Consider the following 19,911-nt stretch of genomic DNA (forward strand, 5'->3'; position numbering starts at 1 on the left):
GGTGAAAAACAACTGCAGCTGCATCTGAGGCTGCCCCAGGACTGACTCAAACACACTGACATGGCAGGGGCAGAAAAGAGTTCATTTACAAAGTGAAAGCAAAATGTCTAACGGAAGAGACCAATGCTCAGCCTTTCCATTCTGAGCACTGTCCAGCTGACACGGCACACTGCACCGCTGTGCCAGCATGGCTCCTGCTTGGAATGGCTGCTTACTGTGCCCCATCAAGGAAAAACTGCAGGAAAGATAACTTCAGTTTCACAGTCCTGATGTTGGTGTTACCAGTCCCCAGAGTAGTTCAGAATATCCTCAGGGTTGCTATAAATTTTCAGTGCTGACTACAGCCCTTTGGAGTGACTTTCATACACCCACGTCCTTCTGGTCCAGGGGGACTCTGAGCACTTGGTTAGTTCCACCTCATGTTGTGAGGAAAACAGCAAAAGCCTCTATAAGGGCTTGCAGTAGCCAAAACCTGGATCAGAATGCTCCTCCTGTAAGACCTTAAAGCTTAGAAAATGTAACAGAACTACTAGGTTTGCCATCATTGCAAGGTGGCAACAGCCCTCTTTGTAGGCTGAGGGTGCAGAACTCACTGCCTCAGCCAAAGTCAGATGTGCATTCTGACAGTTACTGGTGACACGCATTTCCTGCCCTGCTTAGAAAAGAGGTGTATTTTGTGCTCATATAGGAAGTGCTCAAGAAACGTGTAGATGCAGTAGGCAGGGCATGGTTTAGAAGGGAAATATTGGTGGTAGGTGGACACTTGGATCGTTGGGGATCTTTTCCAACCTTGGTGATTTGATTATTCTAATTTAAAGGAGAAAAGACAACTTTTTAAAGTAATCTGGAAGGTGAAGTGCAAATGTCCAATCACACAGGGATGATCCCAGTTTGGAATCCAGCCTCTGCCCCTTCTGCTTTGGGTGCATGAGCTCCTTCCTGATGTAGCAGCTTGCTGGCTCCCTCTGCACCAGCCAAGGGAAGTGTGCCATGTGAGTGAATCTAATGCAGATGTCAGTACACAAAGAGGGCAAATAGGCCAGCACAGAACCTTTCAGCATCACACCACGACCACCCAACAGCAACCTCCAGAACTATGATTAACAAATAGCAGTAGGATTTACCTTTTCCTCCATGACTGGCGATGACTGCAGCGACAAACGTAACAGCCAAAACAGAGCAGCAATTGCACAAAAAGCAAGACAAAAAAAAAAAACAACAAAAAAACACAACAACAACTATTAGAGAATGAAGGTCATGCAAACATGCAGCCCTATCAGAGACAGCGAATGCATGCACTTTTATTCATACTACTTGGAGGTGTGCACTGTACCCATTCCCCTCCTCAGATGGCAGCAGACACACACACCCCCCAGCAGTTCTTGCACCATCTTCTCTCAAGTGACAAGGAAGCACCCTTGGTGCATTTACAGCCTTATGCAAATATGTATTTACACAGTCTACCATATAAAACACACCCAAGCACATCCACAGGTGAAGGTAACCAAATGCACTCACAAACATGTAGGAAGACATTGAGAGATTACACCCATATCCCCCCCAAAACACATCAGTGTACCAACTCACAAGTGCTGGTGTTCACCCACACGCAGCTGTGCAGACACAGGACCACACAACCCTCAAAGGCACAAACATACACAAATACAGCACACATGAACAGCCCAAAGCTTGAAATGAAGGAAAATGACCCACTTCCCAGCTGCTGTTCCTACAGATTCAGATGGAGGCCTGGCAAGGGCTGTGACAGACACAGAGAGCTGCTCTTTCTTCCCATTCTTCCAGGAACTAGCAACACGTTACATGGAATAGCATCCCTCCAACATAGAGACAATCCTCAGTGCAAGGTTTGTCCTTCATACCAGAGAACGGGGTGTGGGGGGGCAACCAGCCTAACACACTCCAACCATTACAGCTGTGATCAGGATTGGTTTGGGGCAGAGGAAAACAGAAACAACCTATTGAGGGAGCTGTCAGGAACACACACTCTCACAATCCTAACAACCTACTGGTTCTTTTCACCCCATATCTTCTCTTTCCATACCCATCATGCCTGCCTCCATTCACCTACAGAGGCCACCATCCAGCTTCTGCTCTTCTTTCCTTGTATAGATTTCTATATTTTTCCACTGGTCTGCTAGAAAAGCATTACCTTCAGATGGGAAAGGGTTACACTGTATTCTGTAATCAGTTTTATTTTTCTAAGCCACGCTCTGACATGACACCAATTTACTGCTCTGCAGAAAACACAGCACTGAGAACTTACTATATGGAAAGAACTCAGCCAGATCAGAATGTTCCTATTCCAGTTCCTTTTAGATCCGCTACAGATTTGTGCTGTCCTTCAGAGTTTGTGCAGGAGAAAGCCTAGATAAGTCTCTCTGCCTCTGGAGTTTAGGGTATAACTGCTTCAAACTGCTATATTGCTGCCCCTGAAACACTGCTGGATATTCTCCATGGCAGGAGAGCTGAGCTGCTCTCTGCAGAACAAAAGAAACAGGACCACACACTGACACTTGGCTTCCTGCAATGCTGCACCCTGCCAGCTCAGCAATTCCCAGCTCCCCCTGTTCCCAGCTGAGACATGGAGATGGCAACAAGACAGAAACGCACACATCAGCACAGCTGTTCTTCCTACAAACATTCATACCTTTCAGGTAGGTGGGAGAGGTGAGTTGGACTGAACAAAGACCTAATCCACCCTGTTTCTCCTTCACCATGGGTGTGCCTAAGAGCTTGTACAGAGACATCTGACAGCAGAGGCACACAGCCCAGCAGAAGTCTCAAACATGGATGTTCTGCAGTTACAGAGCCCATTTTCCTTCAGCATCCTCCCTTCCTTCTAACACAATGTTACGTTACCAACAGCTGTGAACAAAACTCCCGTTCCCCCCAGCAGCCCTGTGTGCACACCAGTAAGGCACCAGCACAGAACCAGAGGCTGACCCCCAAACCTTCCCCTCACAGCACGATGCTCGGGCAGGAGGCCAAGCACTGGCTGGGGAAGGAACATCACGTCTGCAAGGAATCGGGGAGCAGTTTGTGTCTCTCTTGCTCTCTCCTCTGCTGTTTTACAATACACAACCAAAACCTTGATGATCTGAATTCCTTCCCAGGCACTCCAACCCAGCAAAAGGAAGCCACAGCTTCCAGAGAGCTTATATTGTTTATTTCAAGACCTGACACTTCCTTCCACTTTCTTTATCCCAAACCTAATGGACACACTAGTATTTAAATGTTACGGATCTAAACAGAAGGTACTAAAATAACCTTATGTTTAGAAAATAGGAAGAATATTTCTTCTTTTCTTCATTTGAAATTATCTTTTTATATGTGGTTTTAATAGAGTGGTTTTATATACTACACTTCATTTCCTGCTACTGCCATTCCTTTAAACAGAGGCTGGCTCTGATCACTTTGGTGCTATGAAAACAGAGGGGAAAAAAACAAAGCACTTTCATGGGCATAAGTAGATCTATTGAGTGACTGACTCAGATAAATCTTCCCTTAAGAAACTGGGGAAGAAGTTACATAAAGGCTAATGCATTTAACTACTCCAGTTTCGCTATCACACATGCACACAGACACACACAAATGAACACTCTCTTCCATCCCCATCCATTTTATGGATCAGTCTTTTACATGATACCTGAGAACACAAACGTTGCTTTCCAGAAGACGTCCATCTGCAGCAGCACAATGAAGTCTAAGCTTTGTAACAGAACACAAAAAACTCCTCTCTGTCAAACCTTAGAGAACTTGTCCACAACTCACCCTCAACCCATTACAAAAAGCTTCAGGTACAATCCATGCCCACAGGGAAAGATCCTTTGGTTTCTTTCTCTTGCAAATATGCACTCATTTGATAAGTTCCTGGATGGCAAACATTATATGGAGAGGTTATGGCCCTACCTTCTCCCAGGTACACTGCCCTCAGTTTGATTATTTCCCACAACCTGCTGCATCTTGGATCGTTCGATGTGTTCCACATAGGTCTGGATCATCTGAGAAGAGGAAAAAATACGTGAGGCAAACAGAATAAAACAAAAGACTCCATTGGACTCCATGATCATTATGGGTCCCTTCCAACTTGGGATATTCTGTGATTTCTGTTTTTTGAATGTTGTTTTCCAGCATTTACTTCCAATTCCTTAAAATTTCTTTGAAAAAGTGCTATCTGATGTTCAGACAGAACCTCCCGTGTTCCGGTTTGCACCCTCTGATTCTTGTTCTGGCACTGGGCACCACTGAAAAGAGCATGGCTTCATCCTCCTTGCACCCTCCCTTCAGATAATGTTGATGCTCTCAAGTTTCTGAAGCTCTAGTCACTGTCAGGATGAAAAACCCAATTCTCTGATGTGGTTTTATGGGTAAGCTAAGAGTTTGTTTATTTGGAAGGAATCAGGCGACAGCTTACCTCTGTGTGACGCTGATGTAAAGCATTATACTCTTTCTTCATTTCTGATTCACGCTCCTCCAGCCGTGAAACTGCCAAGAAAAGATTCCACCCATCAGCTAACATACAGATCTAGACATGCTCCATGCAAGAGAAGCAATGAAACCTGCACTACACTAGTGTGGATATGTCGCACCCTGTAGATTGCTCTGATTTTTATACCAAAGAAAGGGACAGCCACAGATTTCAGGCTTTCCACAAACTACATTAAAACAAACAAGAAAAAACAGCACATGAAGAATATCTGCAAGTATATGCTCATGGAAAGCAAACTACATAATCGTATCTGGTGCACAGCTTTGCTTACTCTGATCTGCATAGTTTTTGGTCTTCAGCTCCAACTGTCGAGTCTGAAATTCAAGGTGTTCCACTTGGATTTGTAGCTCTTTCTTCTGCTGTTCCAGTGCATCTTCAAACTCTATGAACTTCTGTACAGGGAAAAACCAGAGAAGGAAGCAAGGATGAGGAACAGACCTAAACGTATTTGACTTTTCCTCTTCTCTCCTCCTATACTATGTGTGCGTATATATACATATATATATGTACACACAAAAAAAGCAAGAGATAAGAATTTCTATGTGCTTTAAGTTAAAACAGCATTTACTCAAGCTAGAAATACTTATCTTCTAAAATAAAGTAAAAGATGTACTTTGTGTATCATTAAGATATAATCTGCTGGCCAATGCAAGTTATGTAAACCAACACGGTTCCATCATCTTCAACAACACCTTTATCATGCTAGGCTGAATTTGGATTCCTGTTAGTTTTATGTCAGAAAAGCCAAATTCTGTGTCTACGGTCACGCATTTAGAAGTGCCTACGTCAGAAATCTCCTTCAGACATCAGAAAGTTCCCACTATTAATGATTTTGCATCTAAATTTTGCAGGAAACATACAAGCCTTGTGGAAAACCAACCCACAACCGTCACACCTCACAGTCTCCTTTGCAATCCACTTCCCAGATCTCAGACCAGAGGTTTTTTCAGGCACACATCAGAGAAGGGGTAGAGAGTTACACGGTAAAAACCAGAGCAACTTTGACAGGTGATTCTATAAGGATGGCACATTCAGCTCCAGAGCTGCTAAGAAAAACTTGAGTCTTACTTTTTCAGTTCTGTAAGTTGAGTTATGCCTCAATTGGTGCAGAATGGAAGCAGTGAGTGATGAGACCTCACAGCAAGAAAATCCCGGCCAGTCTTCTCTGGGCATCAGTAAAAAAGAAAAAGTTCTAACCAAGACAGCCACACTGAGCAACAGGCCTAAAGAAGCCATTTCACTTGGTTTGGACTGGTTGAAGCTATGCTAAGAAAAGCAGTATTTCCCTCTGCCCCCTCTCAGGGTTTGCTGGATGCACTCCATGCTAATGCTCTGTTGACAAACTTCCAATTACAGCCCAGCGCTAAATCCCTCTCCCTTCTCACTTGCTTGGCTTTCACTCTTGTGCAGCTCTCCTGGCACAAGGTGCCCATCTCTTCCCAGCTCCCCACCCAGGCGTGTGCCACCCAGCCAGGCAGGAATTGTGCTTGGAGTAGCAATAAACTTTAACTGACTCTAAGGAAAACATTCACAGAACTCTCAACAGTAAAACAGGAAGCAAAAGAAAGCAGGAGACCAATTTTATTCCCACTATGTAGGTCAACTTTAATAGGATTCCTGGATTTGCTACCGTTGCTTTGGTTTAGTTTAGTGAAACCGATTGGAAGATTAAACATTCCACACTACGGCTCTTCTTAGTCCTGTCTGTCTTGCAGCCTCAAAGTACTCAAACAAACTGCAAACTAGCAATGAGCCGACCACGTGGAGTGGAAACAGAGACAGCAGCATTAAAAATTAATGCCACTCTAAGTGTTCTCAGGGAAGAAGAGCATCTCAGGTGAGTGCACTGCAGCAATATCCTGCTCCATCTCCTACGGAGATCGAACACCAGCTCTGGGCACAGGGACCCAACGGCTCCTCACTCTGTCTGGCTCCAAAACGCTTCTTGGCTGTTCCTCCATCAGAATCTCCCAGCCAGTGTCTCCCCCTGCATCAGAAAGTCAAGACAAGCAAATAAAGTGGGTGCCGTGGGAGTGGCCACCCAGCAAGCATGGGGACATGGAGGCACTGTTCTCTAAGGAACTGAGAGAGACCTGAAATCCAGCTGCCCTGGTCCTTATGGGTGACTTCAACATTGCAGATGTTAACTGACAGTAACACACAGCTATCTATTTTCCACACATATGTTTACAAACTGCACCAGAACAGAAGGAAGGGATGCCATGGAGCCTGGACAGGCTCAAGAAGTGAGGCCTCAGGAACAGGTAATTCAAATGATGTTGAAGGGAAAATCTTCCTTTCTTTTCTACCCCACTACAATGAAATCAATGGGTGAACTGGAAGAACAAAGAGCCCACTCCCACTTGTCCTGGGAGAGCAAAGCCGAGCACAGCATTACTATTTTTTCCAATCCCTTCATACTTGCTTTCAAAGGATAATTTTCCAGCAGTTATAGGAGCCAGATATATTTTAAACAGTTAGTAATGATGGAACATGACGCTGCTGTACACATACAAATTAGTCTTGCTGGAGCCTCTCCCTGGATTTCAAGCAGGATCGCTGGTCTCTAACATCTCAGGATAAGGTTACAACCAGCACCATGGTTCACACGCTCATCGTTAAATGGAAAACAACGAGCACAAAATCATCTTAAGTGAAAGAACGAGTATTCCTCTGCAAAGCAGCGGTACACTGGAGATGGCTGAGCTTCCTGCATTACTGGCTTTCAGAGGAAGAAAATGACTAAAAATAGTAGCATGCGGTCAGAAACCATCATATCATATTAACAATAAATCAGGCAGAGTGAGCTAGATGTGCATATATGCAGAAATCTTATTATAAGGTCTTAATCTGGGCTGGCTGGCAGCACGTATTACATGCTGACGGGAACAGCAGCAGCTCAGCCGTCACCTTACCCTGCGGCTGGGCAGAGAGTAGCGCTGGGATGCACTGCCCGGGAGAACAGGGAGGATGCACAGCTGGATGCACAGCTGGACACACAGCTGGACGCACAGCTGGACGCACAGCTGGACGCACAGCTGGACGCACAGCTGCCTGTGAGGAGGGGGCTGTCTGCAGGGCAGGAAGGACTCACACCGCATTCCACTCCCCACCTGCAGGAAGGCTGTCAGCCAGGGAGCCAATGCAGGCTGTGCAGCCTCCAACTCACAATTTGGGGCAGTAATTAACTGGCAATTCGGGAAGTTACGTTGACAGTATTCTGTCTTAGGAGGCCAAGACAAAGAAATAGGGCAGAACCCACTGGTGGCAGGACGCAGTACTGCCTGGTGGGCAGATGCTTTGAGCTACACCCCACGCTCAAATCTTTGCTATCCTCCCCAAAGAGAAACACTCCTCTGAAGGAACACCTCCACCTGCACAGGAGCACACAGCCTCAGTGAAATAACATCCCCTTGACAACTGCAGCCCTTAAGGGCTTTTGCTTCTCTTGCTAATTTCAAGGATTCACAAGCACATCTTTTATGTGTTAGCTACTTTATAGTTGTAGATTGGTCTTCAAATGCTTCTGTGAAATCAAATGCTGTTATTTTGGCATATATCAATAAAACCATCTCCTGGATTCCTATTCCAAGGGATCTGAGCCTTTTTTTGAAGAATGAGATGCTCTGCCCTTTAAATGCTCTCCATGAAGCAGGCCTGGTGCTATGGCAGAGCCAGGGCAGGCAGATGGGCTCTTCCCAGCCCTGACACAGCTCTGCCCCCGCACACCATGGATCACTGTAGAGGAGCACAAAGGGAGCACGGGCAGCTAACAGAGCTCTTCAAGGCAGCCTTGTGGTAAGTGGGGCTGACAGGGCGACAGGGCAGGAGGTGCTACTCAAGTGCAGCAGATGAGACCGGACTGGGAGATGCCACTCATGAAGAGAATCAAAACATCACACAGGAGGAACGAAGCGATGCTGATGGTCAGAGAGGAGCTGGGACTGGGCAAGGGCATGCAAACATCGTGACTGCAATGAGAAGACTTGAGAGAAGGGAGCTGAGCACACAGCAAAGATGAGCCCCAGGTCAGCTGCAACACAGTGTGAGGAGACAGACAGACGTGCTGCCATCTCCAGCCAACAGGATGTCACACAGGTGAACACGCAGGGTGATCACACCAGATAAATCCTACCATTGTCATTTTGAACAGTGCAACACTCCAATTCATGCTGAAGCCTTCCAGGAAAGCCACCTGCTATTGCAGCCCCACACGCCCAGGGATCAAACCAGGCACAGCCAAGTGTCACCCAAACCAGCTGCACACAGATCCCTCCATGGGGCACTCCAATCTGACCCTCCTCCAGCAGGCAGCGAGCAGAGCTCGGCTCGTGCCACCAACACAATGGAGACCAAAGGCAGGACTGGTTTCTATTAATACTTCAGAGGCACAGATATCTCATGGAGGCAGAAGTTACTTGGAGTAAAAGTCAATGCTGGCACAAGAACAAACCAGTAAAAACAGGCTGCAAGTTAAAAAAAAAAAGAAAGTGGAATTCAGGAGGAGGTCACTTTTAGAAGAGCAGACGCAAGAGGTTTAAGTAATGGCTTTAAGACAAAGCCTGATACATTTATGAAGCAGCTTCTGTAATGCAACTGCCTGCAGTGCTGAGGAATGGGCTGCTGAGTCAGCAGGTCCCTCCCAGTTCTGTGCTCCTACAAGTGGGTGCCATCCTAACACCCGCTACAGAGCAGGAAGAAAATTCCTATGCAAGGTCCTATGCATAAGCTGCAGATGTCACTAAATAGTGGGAGCTGCTGGCTCCCTGGAGTGTAGGGAGGCCTTGCAGTGAGAGCTTGACGAGTTAGTGGGATGTGCATTAGGCTCCACATGAGGATTAACAAGGGAAGTGCTGTACTCTGCACTGGGACAGGGCAGCCCCAGCTCTGTGCAATGACAGGAGCGGCACAACAGAGGTGCTATAAAGGAAGGGAAGAAGATCGCTCACCTGGAGCAGAAGATCTCGGATTCACATGGGAAAGCTGCACCAAGGGGGGATCTCCAGAAAGAGACCCTTGCCAGCAGCAGTCAGCCCCTAAATGGGCTCTAGGAGAGGTGCAGCCATTACCCTGCGCTCACACAATGCAAAGCAGGTGGAAGAACACGGCAATACTGAAAAGCTGACGCTGTTCCACAGCTTCAGTGTTTTGGAGGTCAAGGAAAAGAAATGTGACATTCTGAGCCCTGCAATCACAGACTGACTGCACTGCTTCATTTCAAGGGACTTCTGACTTCAGTGCTCTTGTCCGGGTGCTTCTGCTGCCCTATTTTAGAGCAAGTGGAAAATATTGAGTCACTCTGCAGTCAAAGTGTCCAGAAAAGCTTCGCTTTTGGCTGAGAGTATTTTGAAAGATACTGAATGCAACCATCCTGGGGAAATGAGTGGCAGAACATGGAGACAGAAACCTCTGCTTCAGAGGAAGGGAAATGAAGGCTGTGCAAGCTGCCCCAATGGAGCAGGACATGGCTGGGTGCACGCTTATGTAAAACAAGATCTGGTGGTTCTGCAGTAGCGGGAACAGGAGGATACGACACAACTTTTATGCCAGAGAATAACATCCACTGCTGGTTTCAGTTCACTTAACATCAATAAACTAACGATGTAATCAGACGCCCATGACATGATATTGCAATACAGGAACAAATTACTTTGTGATCACCGACTCCCAGCTCCCCAGCATTGCTGCAGCTGTTGAAATGATCATTGATACACGCAAAGAACTCAACAGCAAGGGATTGAACATCGCTCCTGGAGGTGGAACCCCCACTGAAGGTGGGGCTGGAAGCTGCAGACCCAGGACAGGCAAAGCACACAGTGCCGAGTGCTGCTCAGGGACGGAGATGGGCTTCCCCTGCTACAGAAGTGCAAGGCGTGCTCTGGTGGGGGGTGCATTTCTCTGCTTACAATGAGCTGATGAACAGCAGAATTCTCTGTAGCATAAGAGATTTTCACTTCCATAACACGTAATCCACTGCACAGGAAGAGGCACACAAGAAACTGCTGCAGGTAATGGTGTGCTTTGGTCACACACAAAGGGAATGACAGCTGTATCTCACACACGTGAGCTGATAGCAGAGGCTACACAGGGGGCAAAACCCATTTGTTCTCATAGAAGCACATTATCTATTCCTTTCTGCTAACAAGGCCCTATGCAGATACTTTTTTGCCCATTCAGCTCAGATGCGCCTGAGGATGACAGAGTGCTTTTACATCTGCCAACAGCACCGTGCTGTGGGTCCGAGCGTCCCTGCAGGACGTAAATGTTGTCACCACATCTGCTTCCAGGAGCAGGCACAGCAGGAAGCAGCACCCTGTACCTGGTAAACTGAGAGCAGAAAGATACGAGTCCAAAGATGCAGGATCCATCCATGGGGCTGTTCCACCCCACGCCCCGAGCCCCACTCCTCCCCAGCAGCAGCACATTTCCAAGTATTTAATTCTCAGAAGCTACAAAATACCGGCTTGTGGAATGAAGTCCCACACTTGGAATTGCTTTTCAATCCCTCCCTGCCTTCATATGAATTTGAAAAGATCAGCTGTAAGTTTTATTAACACATACTTAAAACTTAAGGCTACAACCCAAATTGACCAGCATTAGTACAGGGCGATAAATGTCCTGGGCTCACGTCCTCACCATCCAGCACCCAGAGCACCTCCATTGAAATACTGCACGGCGCTTTACTCTGGAGTCATGAAGGGATTTCATTTACCACATCTAAGCAAATCAAAACTCGACTCTGAGCAAGACTCCTGGGACGGAAAAAACCCTCTACTCTCCCAGTGTTAAAACACAGCCAATACAGACGCATACATTCCTTTCCCAGCAGCTTTGCAAAGACATGCTGATGACATGGCAGCATTACACTTCTAGCGGTACCAATGTGTCCGGCACGTCGCAGACCGGCCCTGCTGGAGGCCGGAGCCGCCTGGCTGCGCCTATGGCCAGAAAGATGCCGGTGGTGTCGGCGGACTCGAGCGCTCAGTGCGGAGCAGCGCGCTCAGCTCGGCTCCTTTGTCCCCGCATGAGGCGCTGTGCCCCAATGCCGCCCGCTCCCAGCACCTGCCGCAGCCCCGGGGATCCGGGACCCGCAGCGCCCGGGGAAAGGCCGCTGAGATCAGACAGGGAACCATCTCCAGGGCAGGGGAAGTACAGGGAAGACATCAACCATCTGAGGGCCGCGTTTAAACCCGAAACCGGCAGGAATCCTCCAGTCATCCCCGTGCAGCCGGTGTTCGAGCTCGGGGCAGCGCAGCAACGCGGAGCCATTCCCAGCTATTCCCAGCCATTCCCAGCTATTCCCAGCCATTCCCAGCCATTCCCCTTCCCCTCCGCACGGGCTGCGCGGAGCGGATGGAGCGGGGCCGGGAGCGCGGCCTGCGATGCGGGTACCGCCGCAGCACATCACATCACATTGTATCACATCATCACATCGCATCGCATCATATCATCGCATCACATTGCATCACATCCCCGGCCCTTGGCGCCGCGCACAAGATGGATGCCAGTCCCCGTTGGCGCTGGGCCGCTCTCACTCACCTCCTTGGCCTGTTTGCGCAGCACCTTCTCCCACTCGTACTGTGTGAGCAGCTGCTCATTGTCCTCCTGCAGCAGCTCCAACTCCACCTCGTGCTCCTGGTTATCGGTCAGCACCGAGTCCAGGTTCTCCAGCACCGTCACCAACAGCGGCATCAGCTCCTTCACCACCTCCTCGTTGTAGCAGTGGATGAGCCGCTCGAACTCGCGGTAGATGCTGTTGGCCAGGCCCGACACCCGCTCCGACATCACCGACCCCGAGCAATAGTCGTTGCCCGGGTACCCCCCCACGCCACCATCATCCAGCTGGATCTCCAGCATCGTGCCAGCCCCACAGCGATGCGCTGCGCCCCGAGTCGATCCGCTCCGTTCCGTTCCGATCCGTTCCAATCCGCCGCTGCCGAGACCCACCGCGCTCCGCCCACCAACGGGACCCAATGAGCCGCGCGGCGCCGCCCCGACACCGAGACGCGGCGCTAAGCGGACGGAGCTGCAGCCGGGCGGGGTGGGGCGGAGCTGCGGCATCCCCGTGTGCGCCGCGCGGGCCGCGCTGCCGCCGTGTGCATGTATGGAGCCGCCAAGGGGCGGGGGGGGGGGGAGTCACAGAACGATGCGGGGCCGGAATGAGCCGAGCTGGAGAGCGGCAGGGGAACACCGGGAACACACAACATAACACAACACAACAACACAACACAACAGCACAATACAGCCCGACCCCCAGCCCTGCACGCACCACCCGATCCCGGCGGCGGGGAGCCGAGTCCCGTGAGCTCCGGCAGCGCGGGCCGATATAGGAGCGATATTTCTGGATGGGAGGAGTCAGGAGCTATAAGCTCATTTTGCAGCTCAATTAGTGATGCCCCAAACGCCTCCAGACCTGAACGTCTCTGCCCAGAGCCTGTGAAAACCAGGGCACTCCTGTGTGCCTGCATGTAACAGTAGTTTCAATGTAGGTAATGATCCTTCAAGGTGAAGTGCCTGCGGGTTCTGCAGCAAAAGGGTTTGATGGCCCCATTGAGGCGGGGATGGATCCAGAGAGAAAAACAGGGAAAACTGGCTGCCTGCCGTCCCCTTGGTCACCCCCATAGGACCCCACTGAGCTCCAGGCCCTTCTCAGCTCCATTGCTCCTCTCTGGACACACTCCAGGGTCTCAGAGTCCCTAATGCTCCGAAAAAACAATAAAGGAAGTTGTCCAAGGAGAGGTGAAAAGAACCTCATCGCTTATTCACTGCAGGGAAACATCTTCAGTTTGGGGGGTAAACGGAAGAGAAACGGCTGCATAAAATGACAGCTTACAGACAGGAGGAGGCTGTCAGGTGTCACGGTGTTATTAAAGGCCACAAGAGCACGAAGGGAAGGAGTGCAAGAGTGGGATTAGGGCAGGGGAGCTCCTGAGGGCTGCCAGCAGATCTGCAGCCTGCGTTCGATCTGTGTGAAACCCACATGGCACAGTTTGACTTCAGCACATTGGCACATCCTGAGCACAATGGAGTTATTGGTGCAAGGGCAGTGCCTGGGGGATCCCAGCTATTCCGTGCTGTGTAACAGCAGCAGAAAACAGCTGCAGAGAAACCTCAGAGTGCTCTGTGAGATCTCAGCTGCAGCTTATCTTGGGCTGTGGAGTCTGAGCACAGGGACAGCAGAAATCCATCTCCTGTCCTGCACTGAGCTGGGCCCAGCAGGGCAGGCAAACCAGGGCCTGATCTTTGGGAAGGCTCCTGACGTGGATGTGAGTTAGAGCTCAAAGATGAGTGTGATTCCACAATCATTATTGTCATCCTACAGACTCCACGTTACACAAAGCGGAAGGCACTTAAACCTGCCCTAAAAGCATCATTGCAGTGGGAATATCACATCTCACCCGTGATTCACGGCCTTAAGCCCTGCAAACACTCCATTCTATGTGATGTCATTATACCTAGCTATATTGCTAGCATGCTGTAGATTCGGTGCACGATGACTTTAAAAAGACACATTTAAGGCTTGTCTCACAGAAAGGAAGAAGTGACCATGAAATATTATTATTTCATCTGAGATGTACTTAGTTATGGAATGGAGCACTGATGAATCACGAGGCAGCTCTGCTCCGAGCATCGTGCAGAGGAGCTCATGGGCTTCTCTGGGACTGCAAACCTCCCTCTGAGGAATCTTAACTGCAAGAAACCTGGCCTGAAGGTTTGGTCCCCATTCCCAGTGTTGTGACAAGAGTCACCTCAGTTCTCTGTTACTTTACTTCAGATAACCCCACTGGGTGACCCTTGTGTTGGTCTCTTACAATTGGATCTAGGAGGTGCTGGCTGCCTGTGTTTATGATGAAAGAGCAGCAGTGATGTGGGTCTGTGTGAGGTCACAGTCATTGCTGGGTTGGGAGGGTTTGGCCCCCAGCTGTCGAGCAGAGCTGGTGCTCTGGTGAGCGTGCTGCACACAGACACTGAGCTGTGAGCGTTCCTTGTTGGAGATCATCCTTTGGGAGCCAACTGCAGGCACCGCTGCGGCGTGTGTGTGAGCTGGGCACAGCCCGGACTGACCAGGCCAATAAGGTGAGCTGGGTTTGGTGCTGGGCGGCTGCTGGAAGGAGTCTGAGCAGAACAGCTGGGCTGGGGAGGAGCTCCCAGCTCAATGGAGGCCCTTCCGAGTGGCTGTTTGCAGGGGAAATTGATTCCTTGTGAGATTCTGTCACACGTTTTGGTGAGGATGATGAACTGCCATTACTGCCCTGTGTGATGCTGCAGTGCAATGGAAAGCACAGCAGTGATAATGGGGTATCAAAGTCCTGGGCTGCAGCAGGTGAGGATAAGCCCGAGTGCAGCAGCTGTGGGCACAGAAAGGAAGGAAAAAACTGCTGACCATTGGAAGGGCTCAGGCAGGCAGTGATCTCCAGTCAGACACCCTCACCTGCACTGCCAACCTTTCAGTGATGTCTGGGAGGGGTTTGCATGTGCCTGAGCTGCCCTGGGTTGGCCCTGCCATCCCACCAGGTGCTCAATCTCTGCTTCAAGCCGTGACTGAGCATCGCTGCTACAGCCCTGCAGAACTGCTGCTGGTCCCCAGCCTTTGTTTTAGACATTAGAAGGGAAGGAGAGCACAGACTTCATGGAGTGCAACTTGTGCTTTATTGACCCCCGGATCCAGCACATTTTTAACAGACCCCCTGAAGTCCTGGTGAGATCCAGGTGCTGAGCTGGGCCGTGGGCTGTGCAGTGACATCACAAGCACAGTGAGCTCACAAGCGCTGCCTGGGGCCGCGGCTGCCACCAGTGAGTGCCAGAGCCGTGAGTGCTGCGCAGAGTGTGGACACGCTGTGTCAGCCCTCGTCCCGGCTGGCAGTGACGGTGGTGGTGGCTGCTGGTGCTACCTGCTCTCACTGACGGTGTTGCCCAGCCATTGCACTGGTGTGTTAGCTGGAAGGGAGGAGAACTGCAGCTGTGCCCAGGTAAGCCAGAACTGGAGGTTTCTCAAACGTGTGAGTGGTAGCACTGCATCCACTGCAGCTGCAGCAAGGGTAGATGATGGAGTCCTTCTCATGGCAGGAACACAAAATGTATGCTGCAAGGTATATAACTGCTGGTGGGATGGAGAACAGCACTTGCTGGGGAAGTCATGGCACTTAGACACACATTGGTTCCAGAGCTGGCACAGTTCTTGCAACCAGCTGCTTCCAAGGCATTGCCCTCCTCGAGAGCCCAAACTGCATCAAAAGAAAGCTGGGGAAATGCTTATTCCTCATGATTCTTCCCTTGTAGGCACTTCCTGTAGGGTTCCGGTCCGAGAGGACTCTTTGGGGATCCAAGCAGTTCGAGCACAACCGTCTCTTTGCAAGAGCAGGGAATTCCTCTGGAGATAACCCAGACGGGCTCTAAGAATTTCACCATGTCTCAGCAAAGAGGCGACTGCTACTTCTACTTCTACTCCACCTGCACTAAGGTACGGTTGACTTTCTTCTGCCTGGGTTTTCTTCCATTTCCTCATGTTGAAGAGAAAGGGGTGGAGCAGGGGAGACCTGCTGGTGATGTTACCCTCATAGCGCTGCTAACAGCCTGGGCTAATGGCATGGACACATTTCAGACTGTGCTCTTATTTTCCTGTGGTTTCCTTGTGCTTGCAGGGAGACAGCTGCCCCTTCCGCCACTGTGAAGCGGCTCTGGGGAGCGAACGAGTCTGCAGACTGTGGATGGAGGGCGGCTGCTCGAGGAGTAACTGCAAGTTCCGTCACATGAGGATTGATGTGAGTGTTTGCCTAAAGATGTGCTTTCCAGCTTAGTCTACAACACCACTTTTCATGGCTGTGGTTGGGCTGAATGCACTTCTGCAGGCTGGATATGTTTGCTGTGAAAATCTTAGTGGTTTCTGTTTCTAGAGGGGACTGGGAGGAGGTAAAGAAGGCAGAGAATTCAGTGCCTTAGGTATATCACAGCGGGAAATGTTTGCATTAGGAGCCAAAAGCATTTTCTCCCCAGATGCAAAAAGCTCGCATTGCTCAGCCTCCTAAAGCTGCTGGAGCTGGGTGATAGGAGAGAGTGGCACTGCCCTCCTGCCAGCAGGGCTCGGTTGTGCCCTATCGGGCCTTCTCCATCCTGGATTTCTCCAGAGCAGTTCATTCTGGCTGCTTGGAGTAGTGAAAGGAGGGGCAGGAAATGAGGGTACAGAGCTAAGGCTCCACACAATGGTTTCTGATGGCTGTTGGAGCGTGGCATCTCCCTGCAGACCTGATGTGCCTGTTTCCATGGCCCTTCCTTTCCTTCTCTCTGCAGAAGCAGCGCAGTTTGATTCCCTGCTTCTGGGAGAACCAGCCCGGAGGCTGCCAGAAACCACACTGCGCCTTTCGCCACCTGAAGGAACGCGGTGGGAACAGACCGACTGCGCTGCTGAGCCACAGTGAGTGTCCGATGGCGTGAAGCATGAAAGGCTCAATTCTGAATGTCAGTTCTGAGCGGGTGCAGGATGCATGTCACCATTCATTGGGGAGGCAGGGGAGAGTCGTGATAGTGAAATATCCGTCTGTGCTTTGGCTGTCAGAGCAGCGCTGGGCTTTTTCTGGAGTGAGGAAGATGCACTGCAGGTCTGTGCTGACTGCACAGCATTTGGGCAGCAGAAGGCAAATGTAACAAACAGTGCTTGAAAATGTGAAGCTTGTGGTTGACTGTGCTCAAACCTGCCCCCAAAGAGACGCTCATCAATCATTCCTTGTTTCTTTTCTGCCAGAAGTTGACACCAGTGGCCTTCCTCCAAAGAGCGGCCTTGCAAAAAGTCTGGGGAACCAGACAGAGGTTGACAAGGCACCAGAGAGAGGTACAGATACTCAACAGGCTCCTGGGTTTGATGCTCTGTTTTTCTACTGAGATCTGACTGTTCTTTCCCGGGACTCTTTGCAGTTGACATCCCAGTTTCCTCCCATGGCCCAGCTGGACTAAAACGCAAACGGTCGGAGGAGGAGAAGGGAAAAGCAGGGGAATCACCCTGCAAGAAAAGAGTTAAAGGTGAGCACGAGGAGCTCGTTACGGTGCCTCAGAAAAGCAGTGCTGTCATTTTGCATTGCTCTCTGTCAGACTTTTCCTTGCCCTGGATTATTACTGAGTGCAGCTATTGGGTTTCTTTGTTCCTTTGTATGCGTTGCTGGTACACAGAGATGACCGTGTGCAAAACATGGCTGAGAATCCCGGACAGGGCAATGCAATTCCACTGGCCAAATGTATTTAACTTTGTGGAAGGGTGGTGGGACTGATAAGAGAACTTGATCTCTCTTGAGGCGCAGCAAGACAGTACCAGCTCTCTCTTCCTTTTACTTTAGGTGGGCGCAGGGTCTCTGTGAGGCCCATTGATTGGAAAAACACCTTCCCCCCAACGCGGAGACAGAAACGAAAAGCAGCAGAAATTCATCCATCTGCTGCTGAGGACGCGGATGAGCCCCCAGCTAAAAAACTACCAATGGTAAGAGCAGTGGCAAAAGCAGTAGTGGATATGAAAGGTTTACATTGCCCTTGAAGAAAAGGAAGAAATTCCAAGTGTTCTACAGCTCTTCTGTTTCTCTTGAAGGCAGCAGATGTCTCACAAGGTACTTGTGGAAACTCTGACCTGTGCTTCATACTCTGTCTTGTTTCTTCCTAGGAGACTCTTGCTTCAGTCCCGCCCGAATACACCGTGCTCACCACCGAAGTCATAAAGCTTCCAAGCAGGTGATGACCACAACTTGTTCTTCCTTAATGCCCTTTTCCCATCAGACAGAAGTTCTTTCACACTGGGGGAAAATGGGGTGTTTGAGATGTGTCATGGCATAATGCAACAAAGGAAGAGGTCATCTGAGATCATTGAAACTGCTTTGTCAAAACCTCTGCTGAGTTCATGGGGAAAAGTACCTCAGCCAGCAAGCAGGATTTTGCAGAGGAAGATTTCTTGACATGTTTACAGACAAAGCATTGAGGGTGGCAATGTGTTTCTGCTACAAAGCCCAGCCCCTGATTGCCAGACTCAAACTGCTCTACTTGAACAGATGAAAAAGGCACCTGCTGGTTTCCTTAACTCCAAAGGCAGCCGCAGGTTAATCGAATCACCATCCCTATGTGGGTGTGAGGGGCGGGAGGGTCAACTACAGACCTCAGAGCTGAAAGCACATCTCAGAAATGTCACATAGATTGTTCTTTTCCTTCCCACAAGTCTGGAGCTGCTCCCAGGAAGCCACGCAGACCCCATGGCACAGCCAGAGGAATCCAACACTACATCATGTTCCTCACAAGGGGCAGAAAATTAGCAGCTGAGCTGCACAGGGGCAGGGGAAGCAGCCATCACTGAAGACAACAACCTTGAGCTTCTGATGGAGCTCACAGAAGAACTGGAAGGAGAAACTGATGTGACGTTGAGGATGTGGATGAGCTCCTTCTGGACCTGTCCGACATGACGGCTTAACACCATCGCCTGATTGGACAGTTTAAAACAACAACAATTAAAACCAGCCCTGTTCCTTTCCAGCCCTGCTCCTTTTTGTTGTTACTCTGTGGGTATTTCTGAGACTCTGCACAGAGTCTTAAAGCCGAGTCAAAGCAGTGACAATCAGCACTGACTGCATCCTGTTATGATTTCCTTGTGGCTCTGAGTTCAGGTCCTGCACCCGCCGCCAGCTCTGGGTGCTGCTTCAGCATCGAGGGCACAAAGCTCCTCTGTGGGCACAGAACGGCGTCCATCCAGGGCTGAAACTTCCTCCTTCCTTCACCCTCAGCAAAACTCTGCCTTGGGCCCAATGGGAGCTCTGCTGTTCTGATTCCTTGGGCAACCCTTTGAGAAGGCAGTAAGAGTGGGCTCAATAACTGAGGCTGAAGCACAGCACTCAGGGCAGGGGCTCATGGGGGAACACAACGACGGGGGATTCAGGAGCTGGGGGCAAAGCCGCTGTGCAGGGAGCGGCCCCAGCAGCCGCCGTGGCTTCGTGGTACCCCGGTGGTCGGGGCCTGGGCGGCCTCTGGCGGCGGCATTGCTGGCACAGCCCTTACGTTCCTTTCCATTCCCTCCCGTTCCCCATCCCATCCCATCCCACCCCATCCCATCCCCATCCCATCTCTATCCCATCCCATCCCATCCCCATCCCCATCCCATCCCACCCCATCCATCCCATCCCACCCCATCCATCCCATCCCATCCCATCCCATCCCATCCCATCCCATCCCATCCCATCCCATCCCATCCCATCCCATCCCATCCCATCCCATCCCCATCCCGTCCCTTTTCGTTCCTCCCCGCCCACCCAGCGGGGAGGATGCGGGATCATCTATGAAGGTGCGGGGCCGGGCAGGGCTGCGGGGTGTCCGTGCTGCAGGTGCCATTGCCATTGCTTTGCCCCATGTTTGGCTTTAGCGTCCTTCTACTCCATCGGATC

At 50.2% G+C, this 19,911-nt stretch overlaps 1 protein-coding gene and 1 long non-coding RNA gene across 3 annotated transcripts; one reads left to right on the forward strand and one right to left on the reverse strand.

Annotated features, from left to right (window-relative positions):
- Positions 1–3,893: 3,893 nt before the first annotated feature.
- Positions 3,894–4,927, reverse strand: LOC146759314 (uncharacterized). The gene is made up of 3 exons (XR_014932256.1): positions 4,782–4,927; positions 4,436–4,506; positions 3,894–4,022 (listed from the first exon to the last, which is right to left on the reverse strand). It is a non-coding gene; the product is annotated as an uncharacterized LOC146759314 (long non-coding RNA).
- Positions 4,928–15,506: 10,579 nt separating this feature from the next.
- On the forward strand, positions 15,507–18,843 carry LOC146759315 (uncharacterized). 2 transcript variants are annotated; one of them, XM_085510207.1, is made up of 8 exons: positions 15,507–15,971; positions 16,153–16,272; positions 16,799–16,922; positions 17,250–17,336; positions 17,420–17,524; positions 17,836–17,975; positions 18,153–18,220; positions 18,699–18,843. In XM_085510207.1, exons 1-8 carry the CDS (start codon positions 15,918–15,920, stop codon positions 18,790–18,792), a joined length of 792 nt encoding a protein of 263 aa, XP_085366333.1. In that variant the 5' UTR covers positions 15,507–15,917; the 3' UTR covers positions 18,793–18,843. The 2 variants fall into 2 exon arrangements, with proteins under 2 accessions (XP_085366333.1, XP_085366332.1); XM_085510206.1 differs by having other exon boundaries at positions 15,962–16,272.
- Positions 18,844–19,911: the final 1,068 nt, after the last annotated feature.

Source organism: Coturnix japonica, chromosome 10, assembly GCF_054131305.1.
Source record: "Coturnix japonica strain WE chromosome 10, WE-NBRP24, whole genome shotgun sequence".
NCBI classification, from domain to species: Eukaryota; Metazoa; Chordata; class Aves; order Galliformes; family Phasianidae; genus Coturnix; species Coturnix japonica.